The following is an 18,286-nucleotide window of genomic DNA, read 5'->3' as shown; positions in this document are numbered from 1 at the left end:
AAACACACACTCAGCTTGAAGAGTTGTGATTATAATGATTTTATCATTGGTTATTATTATTATTGTCAATGATTATGTTGACAGAACCCATTATAATAATTTAATTCAATAATATAATACATCAACTATTAAAAACTATAGAAAAGCTGTTTATCCTTTTTATTCTCCTGGAAGGTTTAGCATGGCTATAAAAGTTGTCTAAAGCACAAACAGACCTAGCTACTAGGCATGACAAAGAAATATGCAGTGTCCATGTTTCATATGACATTTTGCACGACATGTAGATGCTTTGTTGTTGCTAGGAGTCACGATCTCATTGTGTCTATCTAGACTCGTACTCCTGTAACTACACAAGAGAAGCTGCAAGAATATCACATTTAAATGTATATCAAACCTTTCAGAAAATGGGACCTTGATGCCACACATTGGCCCCGTTATAGAAAGACCCAGGTAGTCTGGACTTGTTTAACATGTATGTTCTCTGTCTAGGTAAACCATAGAGCCTCCTAGGACCAAATTCCCAAGACATAATCATAAAAACAAATTCCATCTTGAATCGTTTTTATTATTATTATTCATTTATTTGTTCACAATGTACAACAAAAATTCAAACACAAACACATTCAAATTACATTCAATAACCAATTTATTGTGAGCTATCCAACTCATCATATGGTAGTTAGGTCAAATATTATGACTTCTGTCTTCAGCATTTCATCATGTTACTCAAATATAACCCAAGAGTATGGAATTAAAATAGTGGACAGTAAGTACACCCAGATAGTGCACAGTATAGCCAGACAGGAAGGCTGATGGCTTTGACACAAGTTGAATGTAAGCAAACCAATTATTAGTGCTGTTCAAGCAATGTGTGATAATTGACCGTGATGCCAATGCACCACCAGCAACCAATAAACGGTCAGCTCTCACTGCTGTCTTGACTCATAATTGGGTTCATGTATACTCAAACATATAATACAGTTGAAGGAATTAGCAAATGAATGAGCATGTTCTGAAACCACTGGTCTTCTACGGTGAATAAGGCACTGTATGCCCGCAACGTTGGTTCATCAACACAATAAATAAATATCTGGCAGTATCGTGGGCAATGTCTTTCAATTTCATCAAGCCGATTATTTCCAATCTGTCTGTTGAGCCAGTGAGGCACTTCATGCTATTCAAGTCCTGCCACAAAATATTGGCTATTGACTAGTCTTAGATCATGGTTCAGAGTATTTGCTGATGAGGATAAAGTGAGATCATACAGTACTTCAAACAAATAGTGTCCTGTTGTGATTGCTATTGCCCCATAACCAGTGCTTGACTTGGACTGAAATAGGTGCCGGTACTCATTTTGGGTGCCGGTACTGTTTATATTTTGGTGCAGGAGCTCCACAATACTTTTGAGCTAATATTTTACAAGAGGAACAGGAGCTCAAGCAGTAGAACATGCCGGTGCCGGTACCCAACTCCGGTGAGCTCCTGCCCAAGTTAAACACTGCCCATAACACCTGAGCAATACGAGTTGCCTCCAACTCATAGAGGAGAAACTAGAAATGCAGCTTTCCGTTATGTAATTGGCTGTGAGTGATGCCATGACCAGTCAATATCCCATTTACATTTTCATGCTACGTCTGAGGGGCTAGAGTGATATAATACTGAGGTGGCATGCCGTAGCAACAACTGGCAAAACGTTGCAGGCGTTGTATACACTACAGACAGGGTGAGGCAGTAAATCAAGGATTTATTTTTAGACGGTCTCACAAACTCCACCCCATAGGAAGACAATGTACCATAAAGGTTATGCACATTTTTTTTTTTACCTATCTGAACTGGCATGTACTCCTTTGATACACATACTTTGTTCTAGTGAACAGAAATTTGTCTGTGCATAACTGTGATCCTGGAAAACAGGCCTTTACCTCTATCTCGCTCCTGTTGCACCAGCTAACACAGGCAATACATTTGGCCAGATATTATCGACAGCAAATAGAACAGAGTAGGAACTGTAGTGTTAAGCTTTCAGAATGATGAAACGTGAACCATCACTGCACTCCAAAAGAAAAAGAAGTGTGTGCTCATTTAGAATCATTCATTTATTGTTTCATTTACTGTTTCGGCACTTCATCTATGAGAGAATGGCCCAATTTCGAGGTCAGACTCTGGAGTAAACTGTGGGTTGAAATACTCTCAATTTACCATTCTGTGTTACTCAACGTAACGTCAAGTTCATATAATAATAATAATAATAATAAATGAATGACTGTGCGAATATCTGGTAAACGTTTACTTTAAAAAATATCTGTCTCATGATACAAGACTTGGCCAACAGAATCATTACCAAAGTGTGTGTAAATGCTGAAGACAGGAGAGCAAACATTTCTGTCTATAGTTTTGGAGTGTTGGTGTCTGAGGAGTGTGTTTGTGTATGTGGTGCGTGCGTGTGTGTGTGTGTGTGTGATGGGGTCAGATTCGAGTCAGCTGATGCCAAAAACTGGACGGCATGAAGCTCTCCATCTTGTCAGCGAAGAAACCCAGGGGTGCAAATAGGGTGCTGAAGAACTGAGGAACGAAACAAAGATATTTCAATACACTGCTTTCAATAGCCTACACAAGGGGTACTCAACTCCAACCCTACGAGGTCCGGAGACGGCTGGTTTTCTGTACTACCTGATCATTAATTGCACACACCTGGTGTCCCAGGTCTAAAACCAGTCCCTGATTAGAGGGGGACAATGCAAAAAAATGCAGTGGAACTGGCTTTGAGGTCTAGAGTTCAGTTTGAGGGGCCTACACCATCCCAAATCATACCACACAGCTCTATCTATCTTTGTACATGTATATCTTTACAAGCTCAGGCACAACAATAACACAATTGCACATGTGCTATAACTATATTTCTTACAATGCTATGACGTGGCATTGACCTACTGGGGGTGGCTACCCCAACACGATATAACTGATGAACGGAAATGAACACACTTTATTTTGAATTTTGACAACTGCTATTCAACAAACTACACAGACTGCTGTGGAAAAAAAGAGAGAGTATGGTGAAATCAAATTGAGATGACAAGCATTGGCCTGGCGAGTTGTATTGACGGGGCATGTTAGAATGTACCCTTCATCTAGGGTTGAATACCAGAGCTTGCATCACTACTACACCCTAGGGATCCGAGGTCTAATTCTATAAAACGCTCTCCCAAAACAAATAAGCAAGGAGAGAGGAGACCCATAACCCTTGTCCAGGCCTCTATCTCCAGCTTAACCAATTGAACTTGGCCCACGATCGCATATCTGAAAAATGTTTCAACCCCAATAGTTAAATCCACCATAAACAACACTTTCATGTGTTTATAAAGCAATACGTTTGCGAGGTGAACAGATGGCTGTGACAGGATAGGGGAAGCAAGGCCACAGCATTGCTCTAGTATCTGGAACCACAGCCAAAGCTTAAGCATACAATGCCATGGGTCTCTCTCCCCCAATGCATTTAGCCTCAACCGACGGCGATGCCACTGCCCAACGTGATAGACATAGGCTAGTCTTCATGCCTAGTACAACAACAGGACTAGAAAAATATTTTGAAAACATACTTCACGTTAAGATATTAGCCCAATTGATCGAGGTTTTTCCAAATTCAGGTCTGCAAAAGTGGAAGGTTATTGAGTGTGGTCTTCACACATTATTTTGTTGAAAGGTATTTTGTCCAACTATTTGCTTGTGTTTAGAAAAACAAGCCTTGAGGTAAACATTTCAATAATCACAAGTCTCCAGACACGTCCACCCAGACCAAACAGTGTGCAGTGACCATGAGTCAGATGTGTCAGTGTTTAAAAACACCCAGTCAAATAAGATACACTATATATACAAAAGTATGTGGATACGCCTTCAAATTAGTGGATCTGGCTGTTTCAGCCACACCAGTTGCTGACAGGTGTATACAATTGAGCACACAGCCATGTAATCTCCATAGACAAACATTGGCAGTAGCATGGCCTTACTGAAGAGCTCAGTGACGTTCAACGTGGTACCGCCATAGGATGCCACCTTTCCAACAAGTCAGTTCATCACATTTCTGTCCTGTTAGTGCTGTTATTGTGAAGTGGAAATGTATAGGAGCAACAACGGTTCAGCCGCAAAGTGGTAGACCACACAAGCTCACAGAACGGGACCGTCGAGTGCTGAAGCGTGTAGCGCGTAGAAATCGCCTGTCCTTGGTTGCAACACTCACTACCGAGTTCCAAACGGTCTCTGGAACCAACTTCAGCACAAGAACTGTTGTCAGGAACATCATGAAATGGGTTTCCGTGGCCGAGCAGCCGCACACAAGCCTAAGATCACCACGTGCAATGCCAAGCGTTGGCTGGAGTGGTGTAAAGTTCGTCGCCATTGGACTCTGGAGCAGTGGATACGCGTTCTCTGGAGTGATGAATCACACTTCACCATCTTGCAGTCCGACGGACAAATCTGGGTTTGACGGATGCCAGGAGAACGCTACCTGCCCCAATGCATAGTGCCAACTGTAAAGTTTGGTGGAGGAGGAATAATGGTCTGGGGCTGTTTTTCATGGTTCGGGCTAGGCCCCTTAATGCTACAGCATACAATGACATTCCAACTTTGTGGCAACAGTTTGGGGAAGGCCCTTTCCTGTTTCAGCGTGACAATGCCCCGGTGCATAAAGGGAGGTCCATACAGAAATGGTTTGTTGAGATCCCTGTGGAATAACATGACTGGCCTGCACAGAGCCCTGACCAACTCCATATTAATGCCCATGATTTTGGAATGAGATGTTTGACGAGCAGGTGTTCACATCCTTCTGGCCATGCAGTGTATATAAAAATAAACTCTCTCTCGTCATACCACTCGGTCACCTACTTCTGAAGACTTTGAAAACAACATCCATCCTCCATAAGATGGAGTGAGTTACAAAGCACACTTTGAATTAGGTTAGGCCTACTGACCAACTGCCACCAATGAGCCATAGAATAGGTAACCTAATAAAAGCTGGTTGAGGACAGACATGGCTGCCATGTAGTGGGGCTAGGAGTAGATAAGAGGAAGCGTGGGGGGGGGGTTCACCCCACTGTCCTGTTTCAGGCCGGGGATTTTTATCCTCTTCAGCAGAAATCTCTGTTTTTCCTCAGAGAACAGTGTGGGCCTGGGCAGTTCCCCTCCCTCCAGCCTCCGAGGCTTTCATGTAGTGCCTCTATCTGTCCCTTACACAAACCAGGCTCTCCACTGCGCTGTAAAAGTGTTATCTAGAGGCAGTCTTTCCCATAACAAAAGTGTGAGTGCGAGGCGGTCTCTGCGGACTTGTTTTTGCCCAGGCTAATGGCCCTGCTCTGCTGTGTAAAGTGAGAGCTAATAAACAGGGCCACCGTAAACAGAGGATTAGCGTGAGAGAGGGCCTAGCCAAACAAGCTAAAAACAGAAACACTGACAGTCTGCCACACTGTCTTATAAATAAACAAGGGACTAAATCACATACATCAAACCCAATGCTTAAACCCTGGAACTAATGCGCATTCTGTAAGCCTATGTCGAATTGTGTTATCAGCTGCTGGCTTACGCTCTTTCGGCCCCCATATATTCCCATAATGTGCGGGAAAAGGGGCTCTGTGAAATGGGCTATGGGGGCAATTGGACTGCAGTTCTTTACTTTTGATGTTTAACAGGCACGGTGCATTAGGCAACTGAGCCCGGGCTGGAAAACAGCCCTTTGAGAAGGACTGAGTGGAGGTGTTAACCTGTTCTGGTAGTGACAGGCACACTCTATCATCCTAAACCTTAACCTCCGCATTCCCTGGAGACCCTCCTGACAGGGTGCGGCTCTGTGGAAAACCAGCATCATCAAAGCAAGCTTCCTCTTCAGGTCTCCTATAGTAGCCAAGTACAGTGCTGCTGAGCGAAGGTGTTGTTCGCTTGTTCTCAACCTACATTTCCGGCTTTCTCAAGAGACTTGGAACTGGGGAAGTGTGACAACGCAAGACTAGCCTGCTCTGGTTGAGAAATGCCCACGTCACTTATCTAGTCTGAACTAATCACTAGAGTGGCCCTCTTAGCTGTTGCTCGGTGGATGATCTTCAAGTCCTGCTATCCAATACATGAGTGAACTACTAACTACCTGGCTGGGACAAGGCTTAGTTGGAGATGCTGCTTTTGCGCCAAGTCATACAGTACAGTACTCTGGGAATCTACTTAGACAACAGGATATGGTTAAGCTATATTTCATTCTCACACCTTGGAGATAAAAACAACTCTATTAAATAATACAATATTAAATCCTAAGAGATTCTGGCTGTATTGCTCTAGCGCCGTGCAGTGAAAGACACAGGAGCCTCTTACAAATCAGACCCAGGCATCCCATGAGCCTCGTTGTCGACAGAGATGAGAGGCAGCGACTACACAAGAGGTCAACTGGGTCAGAGTACATGAGAATAATAACACGCATACAACATGTCTTAATCATTTAATTGTTCCCGTTAAAACGCTTCTAAATTTAAAACAGATCCAGTTCGATATCAGCAAATCACTCTAGGTTCATGGTATTTTCTATACTAGGATATGTCAATGCCACACCTCTGCAACTCCTGAGAAAGTTGATCACAAAGCAGAGAAATACCACATCCAGATTCCATTTCTATATTGACAACCTTGTTTTTTGCTAGCCCAAATGACCATCAAGTATTCATTCAGTGAATGTAACATGAAAAGCCATGTGAAGCGGTCCATAGTAAATATTACCCCCCAACAACCAAAACGATCAGTGGAAGACAATTGCACGACTTACTGCTTTGGCAAAGACGCCCATGAGCTCAGGAAACTGGTGTGTGAGCATGGCCAGCATGGCGGTGAACGAACAAAGGCCCGCTGTGAAGAGGATGAAGAAGGGAAGCTCTTTCTTTGGGTACACAGACACCTCGTGGAAGGCTGCAGAAGAGAATGAGAGAGGGGGGGGGGGGGCAGAGAGAGGAGAAGAGAGAGATAGAGGCACATATTATCATCAGAATTCATATCAAATCAAATTTTATTTGTCACATACACATGGTTAGCAGATGTTAATGCGAGTGTAGCGAAATGCTTGTGCTTCTAGTTCCGACAATGCAGTAGAGAGAGAATTGACCATTGCATTGAGTATACTGTATAGTAATGACTTGTCCTACTACTTACAGGGCAGCAGTTCCCGATCTGCTGTTTCTGTGCACCCAGGGTAGGGGTAAAACAGGTGACCCTTCTCTAGAGGGTAGGGAATTATCCGAAAAGCTTCAAGGGCAGGAGAGAAACGCAGAAAAACACATCAAGCATGAGAATAGATTCAAAAGATGTACATGCATAGATTTTAAATGTCAATTCTTTTTTTATGCGAGTACTGCCAGAAATGCAATTAATGAATTAATCAACCTACTAATTAATCAAACAATCAATCAATGTCCCAGTACGTACTGCCTTCCCAGGTGCAGTGCAGCAGGTTTAAGGCTCCCTCGGCCCTCTTCCAGTGCTGCAGGTGAAAGAAGGCATAGGCCACCGCCTCGCTGTCCCCCCTCTTCAGGATGTGTTCTGGAGGCAGGATCAGACTCTTCATCTCTAATAAATACTACAGACAGAGAGGCAGACAGGAGATAACGCCGTTACAGTACATTACAGGCAAAGGCGGTGACATAGTTAAACAGCAGACGCTCTTATCCAGGGTGGCTTACAACCAGCGCTAGGTAAACAACCGCATTTCGAAATAACAGTTGCTATCTGCAACATTTGTGCTGTTCAGAAGAGAGAAGTGTGAATGTGAGTGCAAGGAAGACAAGGGCAGTGTAGTTCATTTATTTGAATGGGAATTAGTCAGCACCTCATCCATATCCTGTTGAGCAATAATTCCCTAGGCTAAGGCTATCTGACCGATAGACTGAAATATACTTTTCCTCGTGAGGTATTTGTTGAGAGCCCTTGTTTTGCAATTGTTCAAGTGGGGAAAATCTAAAGCCTCTCTCTGCTCTGTTACTGTTAGATTCAGAGTGTAAACTCCCCTTCCTCCCACCGAGGCAGTACTATGCTGTGTGGTGCTGCCGACTTTCCTCCGTGTCTGGACTGTGTGTGTGTGTGTGTGGCGGCGTGGCAGTGGCGTTAATCCCCTCTGAACTGGTCCCCTGGGCTGTGGGGCCAGCAGGGACCGTTGGGGTTGGGCCTTCTGGATTCCCAGGCAGCCTGCTTCACAGGACTACGGGTCTTAGACTGACACTTTGGGAAGGTTACCCTAAAGCTAATCCTGTTTAATCCCCCCCCATGGTCACAGGCTCAGCCAGCCAGCCAGCCAGCCCAGTGCAAAGTAGCCCAGAGCCGCCCTGCTTGCCCAGGAGGCTGCACCCAGGGCCCGAGGGGCAGACCAGCCCTCTGCACTGCTCTCCTCTTCCCTCAGGGACAGTTAGCTGGTGTGTTAGCTGGCTGGCTACAGTGTGTCTGCATGAATATGATGCTGATTGGTTATGCTTGGATAACTGAGTTTCACGTTTTTGAGAACGAGTGTCGAGCACATTTTAAAGACGTTTTCAGCGCACTCCACCCCTCGTTGCAGTGATTTATTTGAGCTGCAGTCGTTCAATGGCGTGCGCGACTTTCATGTCCTCGCCAAATTTGAGACTTTTACGCCAGTCAGCACTTAGGCTTACTGTATAGATCAGGGCTCTCCCACCCTGTTCCTGGAGAGCTACCCTCCTGTAGGTTTACGCTCCAACCCCAGTTGTCACTAACCTGATTCAGCTTTTCAACCAGCTAATTATTAAAATCAGGTGTGCTAGATTAGGGTTGGAGTGAAAACCTACACGGTAGCTCTCCAGGAACAGGGTTGGAGAGGCCTGCTATATAGATGCTGAGCATACTTAATTCTGTTAGGAGCAGCACTTTTAACCAGGTATACCAGTGTGTTTAATAAGGGTAGAGGTGATGGTTACCAAAGCATTTGACGGGCAGCTGTCCTTCCTGGCATGCCCTGGCATAAGGGTGGGTAACACCTCGGCCCTCTGCGCTGCCTCCCTCCTCCGTACCCCCCCCCCCCCCCCCCCCTTCACCAGTCGCCTCTTTGATGAAGGGATTGAGTTTCATCGACGTTCCTCTTTTATCTTGGAACACTCATAAGCCGGAGCATAACTCATAAGCCTCCCTCAGATTTTAATCTTTGGCATTTAGCACAATGGAACAAGTCGACGACATCTAGCCGTCGTCTCATTGGCTCACGGTGCTGTTGAAGGATAGGTGACCTCTGAGGCCGTCTGTCATGTTAGGTCACCCGAAGGTAGCGGTGGACTGAACTGGACGGATGCTGGAATAGGAGGATGATATTGACCCGAGAAAGTGATCTAAAAAGGTCAGTTTTGTATTGCTCCTTCCAATGATTAAGGTTAGGATCTGGTGAAGGTGAGCTGACCCTAGAGCTGTGCTAAGGCACTTCTTACTACCGTCCATCTCCTCCAGTGAAGTGTTGGATCACACCTACTACTACCACCTAAGTCAAGCCTCCATCCACCTGAATTCTGAACAAGGCTGAGGAGGCCATCGCCACAACATAGACTACCGGGCACAAAGCAGCACACTCCAAATGCGCGAGGAAGTGTTAACCGCAGGAGTGTGCTAAATATAAAACACATTCAGGTGTCCTTAACACTTGACCAGCCATACAGGCTTCCCTCTGTCCGGTTCCTCAACCTTCCTACTGTTCCTTGGAGAGAGAGAGGGAGAGAGAGAAGAGAGAGCGAGACTGATTGGGACAGACAAGAAAAAAGTGGCGAGGAGAGGGGTAGCGAGCAGAGCGGTTAAGAGGTTGAGCACTGAAACAGCTGGGTGTGTGGAGCATTTAGTGCAGTCTGCTCATGTGATGTAGCGTGATGTCCATATATAATCCCCTCAGGCCTGCTGCGATGCTGGCCCTAACACTCCCCACGCCTGACCTCCCAGAATGCCCATAAATCTTGCCTTCATTACACCACTCTTCCAAGGCTGCCTGGTGGGGGCTGGCTGGTGGACTGACTGACTGCTGAGGGGTCACGTTGCTGAGGCCGGTGGGAGGAATCGGGGGGTCTCGCTCGTTGATTGAAGCAGGGGAATGCGGGGAAGCTGCTGGGAATGGAAGCCCACCCACAACAGAGCCAGAGCAGCTCGCTCCAGTCCAGTGAACAACTGGTATCTGTGTGTGAACACTGGCTGCTGGGCAGAAAACAGCCCACGCCAGGCATGCCTCGGGCTCTACGGCTACAGGTGCACTCACTGACCATTTAGACAGACAAGGACAGGGGTCCCTTGTGAAAGAGATACACACCGTATCTTCATAAGATCTCAATGGGACTCACCTTGATAAATAAATAAATAAAGACAAGTCTGACACAAATCATTTAGACCAGGAAATAATCCCGCTGCATAATCTCAAACGCTTTGACTATAAGAAGACCAAAGCACCCAACCTCTAGTGGACTCAATGAATTGACTTGACAGGGTGAGGCCGACAGAACATGCTTCACTCCCGCGCTCCTGAGGACAATCCGACAGACACAACTCTTTAAAAGTCGCCACGTTAAGTCAGTCGTCATGTCTGTCTGCGTGTAGCAAGGCGCATGCCACCCACCTGAGGATCTGCCTTTTCCATCCATCTATTTCCTGTGTTTGAGGGGTGTAAAATCCACTTGTCACTTCAATCTCGCTGGATTGATTGCTTTCATTTGACTCCTGCGAACGTTTCATACTCTTGCTAGTGCCTGTTGTTTTTTCCAATTAAAGGCATCTCATTTGATTTATTTTACCAAAGAAAAAAATACCTGATACCATTAGAAAATGTACAGTATCATCAGAAAGTATTCATACCCCATGACTTATTCCACATTTTGTTGTGTTACAGCCTGAACTCAAAATGGATGAAATAAAAACAATTCTCATCCATGTACACACAATACCGCATGACAAAGTGAAAACATGTTTTTAGAAATGTTAGCAATTGTATTGAAAATGAAATACAGATATGTATATAGGTATTCACAGGATTGAGCCAATATACGTTAGATTCAACTTTGCCATAGATTTTCAAGCAGATTTAAGTCCAAACTGTAACTAGGCCAATCAGGAACATTAAATGTTGTCTTGGTAAGCAACTCCAGTGTATATTTGGCCTTGTGTTTTATGTTATTGTCCTGCTGAATGTTGACTTCTCTGGTAGAAAGCAGACAACCAGGTTTTCCTCTAGGATTTTGCCTGAGCTTAGCTCTATTCTGTTTCTTTTAATCCTGAAAAACTCCCTAGTCCACTCTTTGCCGGTGACAAGCATACCCATAACATGATGCAGCCACCACCATGCTTGAATATATGAAAAGTGGTACTCAGTGATGTGGTGTGTTGGATTTTCCCCTAACATAATGGTTTGTATTCAGAACAAAGTTAATTTCTTTGCCACATTTTTTACAATTTTATTTTAGTGCCTTATTGCAAACAGGATGCATGTTTTGGAATATTTTTTATATGTACAGACTTCTTTTCACTCAGGCATTTATGTTAGTATTGTTGAGTAACTACAATGTTGTTGATCCATACTCTGTTTTTTCACTACCATTAAAAACTCTAACTGTTTAAAATCACAACTGGCCATGAGCGGTTTCTTTCCTCTCCGGCAACTGAGTAAGGAAGGACACCAGTATGTTTGTAGGGACTGGGTGTATTGATACACCATCCAAAGTGTAATTAATAACTTCACCATTCTCAAAGGGATATTCAATGCCTGCTTCTTTTTTCCCCCTTACCCATCTAGCCCATCTAACTACCATTAGGTGCCCTTCTTTGTGAAAACCTCCCTGGTCTATGTGTTTGAAATTCACTGCTTGACTGAGGGACCTTACAGATAATTGTATATGTGTGGGGTACAGAGATGAGGTAATCATTCAAAAATGATATGTTAAAAACACTATCCATGCAACTTATTATGTGACTTGTTAAGCACATTTTTATTCCTGAACTGATTTAGGCTTGCCATAACAAAGGTGTTGAATTGACTCATGACATTTCAGCTTTTCATTTTTTATTAATTTGTAAAAATGTCTAAAAACATCATTCCACTTTGACATTATGGTGTAGGCCAGTGACACAAAATCTAAATTGAATCACAACAAAATCTAGAAAAAGTCAAGGGGTGTGAGTACTTTCTGAAGGCACTGTGTGTATGTATATATATATATATATATATATATATATATATATATATATATATATATATATATAAGTGCATTCTAAGAAAATAAGTGACATATGACAATACATGTTATACCTGAATTCCCACCAAAATCCCTGAACTCCATTCATTATGTGTCAGTGCCAGTAAAATGTTTTATGTGCTATAATTCAGTCGATATCTGATGGATTTAAACAATTCTAAAAGGTTTGGAGTGTCTCCTGTCTGTCTGTCTACTATGAGACGTGAGATCTTCTTCAATGGGACAGAGATTGACAGACGGAGAGAACATATTAGTCTATTAGCTCAACGGTCTAGGGCAGGGGTATTCAACTCTACAAGGTCCGGAGCTTGCTGGTTTTTGGTTCTACCTGATAATTCATTGCACACACCTGGTGTCCCAGGTCTAAATCAGTCCCTGTTTTGAAGGGAACTATGACAAAATGCAGTGGAACTGGCTTCAAGGTCCAGAGTTTAGTTTGAAGGGTCTAGGGTATCACCAGTTGAAAGCAGAGGTGCTGTAGATGTGCAATATCTCTGGGATCACTACTTTATAGTCTGACCCTCCCTGTTTGTCAGTGCCGTGGCAGGGGAATGAGAGGGGGCAAAGGGTTGCTGAGAGGGGGGCTGAGAAGGGAGCAGAGAGGGGGGCAGCAATGCCCCTGGGGCGGGGTGGGGGACAGGGAGACACTCAGGATGAGGGCCCTCACATCAAAGCCTGGATCAAAGCACTGAGTTTCCCCCTCGCTGCCTGTGACTGCCACACATCGCAACACACACACACACACAAACATTTGCTGTAGGGAGACTGCGACCTCTGTGTACGTGCGTGTGTATGTGAGTGAGTGTGAGAGAGAGAGTGTGTGTGTGTGTGTGTGTGTGGGGGGGATTGTGTGTTTTACTATAGGACATCCAAGCCTAATCCCTGTGGGAAGAGATGTGCAGGAATTGTTTCTGTCTGTCTACTGCAGGGGACACATCAGGGCCCCTTGTTGTCACCCAGACCAGAGCCCAGCCCAGTCATGTCCATGATCAACGAGGTTACACCTCAGGTTCTTTTTCAGTAGGTAGAAAATATTTTGAAACGGGGGATGTACAACCTGATCTTGTGCAGTAAAAATACAGATTTGTATTTTCTGTTGCAAAATACTTTGCTACAGTATGCCCTACTGAACACGATCCAGATCTCACCAGGAACTCTTCATAGTCAACTGATAGATAGCTAATGGAATAATAATTAGGTTAATAGTTTCACCTTTGGAAAAATCCACTAAGTGCAGGGCACCATGTTCTACTGTGCTACAGAGAGTGAGTAGAAGTGGCTCACAGGTCCAGTCCTAACGACAGCAGCTACATTTACGATGCAGTGCAATACTGACACCTGCTGGCTATCCTAGGTCATTACTAAAGTCAGCACACTTCTGATAGAGATGTTGATGCTCTCTGCTGCCATCACCCCAGAAGAGAATGGAGTACAGCAAAATAACTAAATAGCCATCACCTGTGTTGTAAAATATGACAGAATTTGCTCAAATAAAGCTAATGGAAAAAACATACAAAGTCATATCAGTTGTCATTTCCCCCACTAATTGTTCAGGTTAGGACTTGGATAGGGTACGCTAAGCTGATTCTAGATATGTACCTTTCTTGCAATTAATGATTAAGGTTAGGATTTGGATAGCGTAAGCTTATCCTAGATCTGTGGCTGAAGGTCTCGACTGACCTTTGGCACATGTGGGTTGAACTCCACAGCTCTGTGTATAGCCTCCACAGCGTTCATCTCCGCAGTGCTCAGGCCCCGCCGGGACGCTGCCTCAGGAGAAAACCTGGGACGGATGGAGAGAGAGAGAGAGAGACAGAGAGAAAGACACACCCGTGTTAAGACAGAAGTCAGGAAGACAGCTTCAAGTGTGGGGGGGGGGGGGGGGGGGTCTCCTGTACTTCAGTCACAAAAAGAGTTGGACATCCCACAAAAAAAGTATTGATTGTTAGTAGACAGAATTCCCCTGTGCTACTTATCTGACCTATAAAAACAGATGCATCTTTGTCAAGTATAGATCATGCAATATACTGTTTTTGTATGTCTTATAAAAAATGGTACAATAATGGTTACTAACGGATCTTTAAAATCAAAATTTCCCCCAAGGGGACACTTACTTCTCCGATACAGCCCGTGCTTTCAGCAGTGCAGACGTGTAGCATATAGTAGCTGACTTTGGCAAGCTGATGTCTACAACGAGAACACATGACGGTTATTTCACTTTAAACTCAAACGAGGAGTCTGGAAATCGTGAACACAGAGGATTGGTTCAAAGTTATTGTAGTTTGTTAGCTTGAACCCTGTTTTTCTCATGTGGTCCTACGTGGTTCAGTTGGTAGCATGGGGCTTTCAACGCCAGGATTATGGGTTTGATTAACGCTGGGCCCACTAATATGAAAATGTACACACTCATTACTGTCGCCTTGGATAAAAGCATCTGCTACATGCTATATAGCTTACCGTCATATTTGGCAAGGACTGCTTGTACGTCAGCGTAAGCCTGCAGCTCCAGTAACGCCTCTAGGAGATTTTCATGTATATTCAACATTCCCAACAGTGGGAATTCTTTCATTAACTGGGGAAAAGTAAGGAACAGTAAGTGAGAGAAGGAATCATAACATGTCAGGACTAACCAGTATTAAAAGGTGCATAGAAGAGGGCTAAAGACAGGAAGTTAAACATCAGGGCGTCCAGGTCCACATTACTTCTGTTTGTTCTATCCTCTAAACAGCGACTAATTCAGACCTGGGATACCAGGGCTGCGTTCATTATGACAAAACGGTGTAAAATGTTGAATTCAACGGAAATGGTACTGTACTGTACTGAAAGACCAGTTGAAAAGCTTTGTGATTATGGTGGCCCAGAGGGCGATTATGAATGGGGTGCTGCAGGAGTTTTGGGATTTCAGATGGTCACACCCATATTGATCCGGCCACACCTCGCCACACCCACCAAACGGGAGCAAACATACCACAAAGGCTCTTTAAGAACGCATGCAAACCGTCACGCAATGTAGTAAATGTTGAAGCGAACTGAATGCATCCCAGGTAAGAGAACTCTCCCTCTAGCCAATCAATGGCATCAATCAATACAAATGTATCTTACATACACCGGATAGGTGAAATATGTTGTTTTTACAGGGTTGCTCCAGGGCACAGACAGATTTTTCACCTTGTCGGCTTGAGTATTTGAACCAGCTACCTTTCGGTTACTGGCTCAATGCTGTAACTGCTAGGTTACCTGCATAAAACAGCCATAATGCAGAACTCAAGGCCCTGATTTTAACACCCCTCGTTAAGGAAATGGCAACACTCACATCTCTCATCATTTTCACTGCTTCCTTGATGCGTCCCAGCTTGCGTGCACACATGGCCAGTCTGCGTTTGATATATACCAGCAAGTTGATGTCTTTGCCAGCTATGCAAGAGAGGAAATGTATTGCATTTAATTACAAAAGTCCCATCCCTGACTAATGACTTCAAAAGGTCTGAGGCTTGTGATTTGGTCCTGTGCGCTCTGTTCTCTCTTACCGCTCCGCAGGGCTTGTTTGAACAGCCGCTCTGCCTCTGTGATGGTGGTGGCTTCCTCCTCAGCCAGGAGTACATAGGCAGCAGCACACCTATAAACCACAAGGAAGACACTTGCTATGCTTTCTACTTCATAGAATACACATACTTTGTTTGGCTGAATAAGACTATTCCTTTTGGATTTCCCGAAATGAGCGTGCAATGTCTTCGAACCGCAACCGAAACTGTCATGGTGGTAGAACTCACTCGTGGTTCATCTCTATGGCCTGGTAAGCTGCTCTGATCCGGGCTTGGGGATTTCTCTCCCTCCAGGCCTTCTGCATAACTGTAAGAGAACAGAAAAATATAACAAAATACTGAACGTATTACCTAGACATGGATCCAGAAGACTGTCCGCAGGCCAATAAGGCCCAAAGCAGTCTTTTACAAAGAATGAAGGATTCTATTCCTTCCCAGAAATGTAAACTTTGGCTTTCACTATATCATAATATACCGGTTGAAAAGCTTAGATTCAAACCAGTATCTTCAGGCTTGAGTTGCTGAGTGTCGCCAGTGAAGAAGGTCTGGTGGTCTTGAGCAGACAGGTTCATATCGTAGTAGGTCAAAGGCTCTTTTCCAGTCACCCATGTGTACCTTTAGAGGGGTACAAAATAAAGAGTGTCAGGGGCAAATTATTTACAAATAGCAATTTACCTTTAGATAGAAGGCCAGTGTAGCTAAAACTCAGGATGAGTGACATCCTGTGGTGGGGATGTACGTACCTGCTGTATTCTGCTCCTCTGAATAGATTTAAAGGATTCCTCCAAACTTTACACTCTGCAAAAGACAAGTATCATTACAGTGATGGCCTTGAAAACCTGAGTCATATTCACTGGTCACCAAATGGAAGAAAAATGGACTGAAACAGTGAGAGAGTACCTGAACTTGTCCAATCAGAAATGCTCATTTTTGTTGTCCATTGCAAAATGTTTTGTTGCGGTTTGCTACAGTGTGCTGTGCACTAATTCATTTGACCCAGGTCTTTGGTCTGTTTGGGGAACCATACTATTGGTGAAATGTTTACCTGAGACACTGGGTCTAGGCTCAGCCTCTCCGTTGACTGAGGAGAACAGGCCAGTGGTCGTGCTGCTCTCCACCCCACCTAGGAGAGGCCGCAGATGGCTAACAGACACCTGCTCAATGAACGAGGTCCCATACTTACGGAAGTACCACCACTCAAATATCTGCAAGCAGGGGATTGGGACAGTCATACAGACAGCAATGTACCAGTGTACAAATCTTCTTGACAATTAAATTGATTGCCATTTATTTTAATCGTATCATTGTGCACTAGCTAACACATCTAGGTTACCTTTGGTGTTGGTATTTGAAATGCACATTTGCAAATGTGGAGTGTCCAATCTACAATCAGGGCTAACTATATTCACCAACCCCATGCAGTGAATAACCCTGTGATCTTCACAACTCACCAAGATTAGGCCAGAGATGAGAGAGGATGTTCCAGTGAGTGCCACATAGAATTTAGGGGTCAGTGTATTCAAGAACGCAGATGCTGAAACAACAGGTAACGCTATGTTAGATCAAATGCATAACACACAAATTAATGACACTGCACAAGCCTGACTGAATAATAAGACTGGGATTCAGATTTAACACTGAACGTAAATTAGAGGCTGATAATGCAGAGCCCACTACAGACAGAGCCTGTGCTGGGTCAGTGTACCTAGCTAGCGATGTTGAAGTACCATGCCCATAGATGAAGATAGATATAGCTAGTTAGCTATGTCTCTAGCGAATAGCCACACTGACTAAGAAACTCGTGCAATTCTAGCAATCACTATGCATTCCTAGTTTGAATGATGTAAACTGGCGATCTAGCAAACAGGTTAGTTGTTATGCATAAGCATAACAGCTAACGTTAGTTAGGTGTCTAATAGCTAGCTAATATTTAATAAATAAACCAACCTGAGATGCTGGCTATGGAACTGTCAAACTTTCACTTCATCCACTGTCTCTCGATATATATTTGTTAGCTAGCAGGCTGGCTACATTAGCTAACTAGCTAGCTTGCCCATTCTTTGATGGCTCTGCATTACAGCTAATGTTACTTTAGCTAGCTAACTCACCTGAGGTAAGAGTATCCTGCAGTTTCAAGGGGCTTCGCAGAACATAGATCATAGTTAAAACCATGGCAAACCAAACTGCACATATGTATGTCCATGACCAGGACAACCACGATTTTAATTTCTCTGTAAATCCAATAGATTGAGGATTACTGCTGGTGGCGTCCTCCATGTTTTTACCGGATGGCTGTGCTGTAAACAGAGGAATCATGTGCCAGTGGCACCAAAGATTTGTTATAAGTAACCCAAGAAAGATCAGAGCCTGTCGTTTCCAATGGGGGCGAATTAATCATACTGGCCAGAACAAACAAGGAGATGGGCAGAGCCAAGCACGAGATAGCGAGCTCCTATTGGCGAGTTCTAGGATTAATTTGCATATTCCGTTAGGGAACGCATACTA

General features: G+C 44.1%; 1 protein-coding gene across 1 annotated transcript; it reads right to left on the bottom strand.

Annotated features, from left to right (window-relative positions):
- Positions 1 to 544: 544 nt before the first annotated feature.
- LOC120065033 (suppressor of tumorigenicity 7 protein-like) lies at positions 545 to 18,103 on the bottom strand. Its single transcript, XM_039015685.1, has 15 exons — positions 17,890 to 18,103; positions 17,233 to 17,315; positions 16,827 to 16,986; positions 16,525 to 16,579; positions 16,281 to 16,396; positions 16,010 to 16,088; positions 15,767 to 15,855; positions 15,553 to 15,653; positions 14,697 to 14,811; positions 14,354 to 14,426; positions 13,920 to 14,022; positions 7,447 to 7,597; positions 7,174 to 7,266; positions 6,794 to 6,933; positions 545 to 2,562 (listed from the first exon to the last, which is right to left on the bottom strand). The coding sequence occupies exons 1-15, from the start codon at positions 18,095 to 18,097 to the stop codon at positions 2,467 to 2,469; spliced, it is 1,662 nt and encodes a 553-aa protein (XP_038871613.1). The 5' UTR covers positions 18,098 to 18,103; the 3' UTR covers positions 545 to 2,466.
- Between the last annotated feature and the right edge of the window lie 183 nt (positions 18,104 to 18,286).

This window comes from Salvelinus namaycush, chromosome 20, assembly GCF_016432855.1.
Source record: "Salvelinus namaycush isolate Seneca chromosome 20, SaNama_1.0, whole genome shotgun sequence".
Classification (NCBI taxonomy): Eukaryota; Metazoa; Chordata; class Actinopteri; order Salmoniformes; family Salmonidae; genus Salvelinus; species Salvelinus namaycush.
The sequence above is the reverse complement of the archived record's forward strand: the minus strand, read 5'-3'. Positions and strand labels throughout refer to the sequence as shown.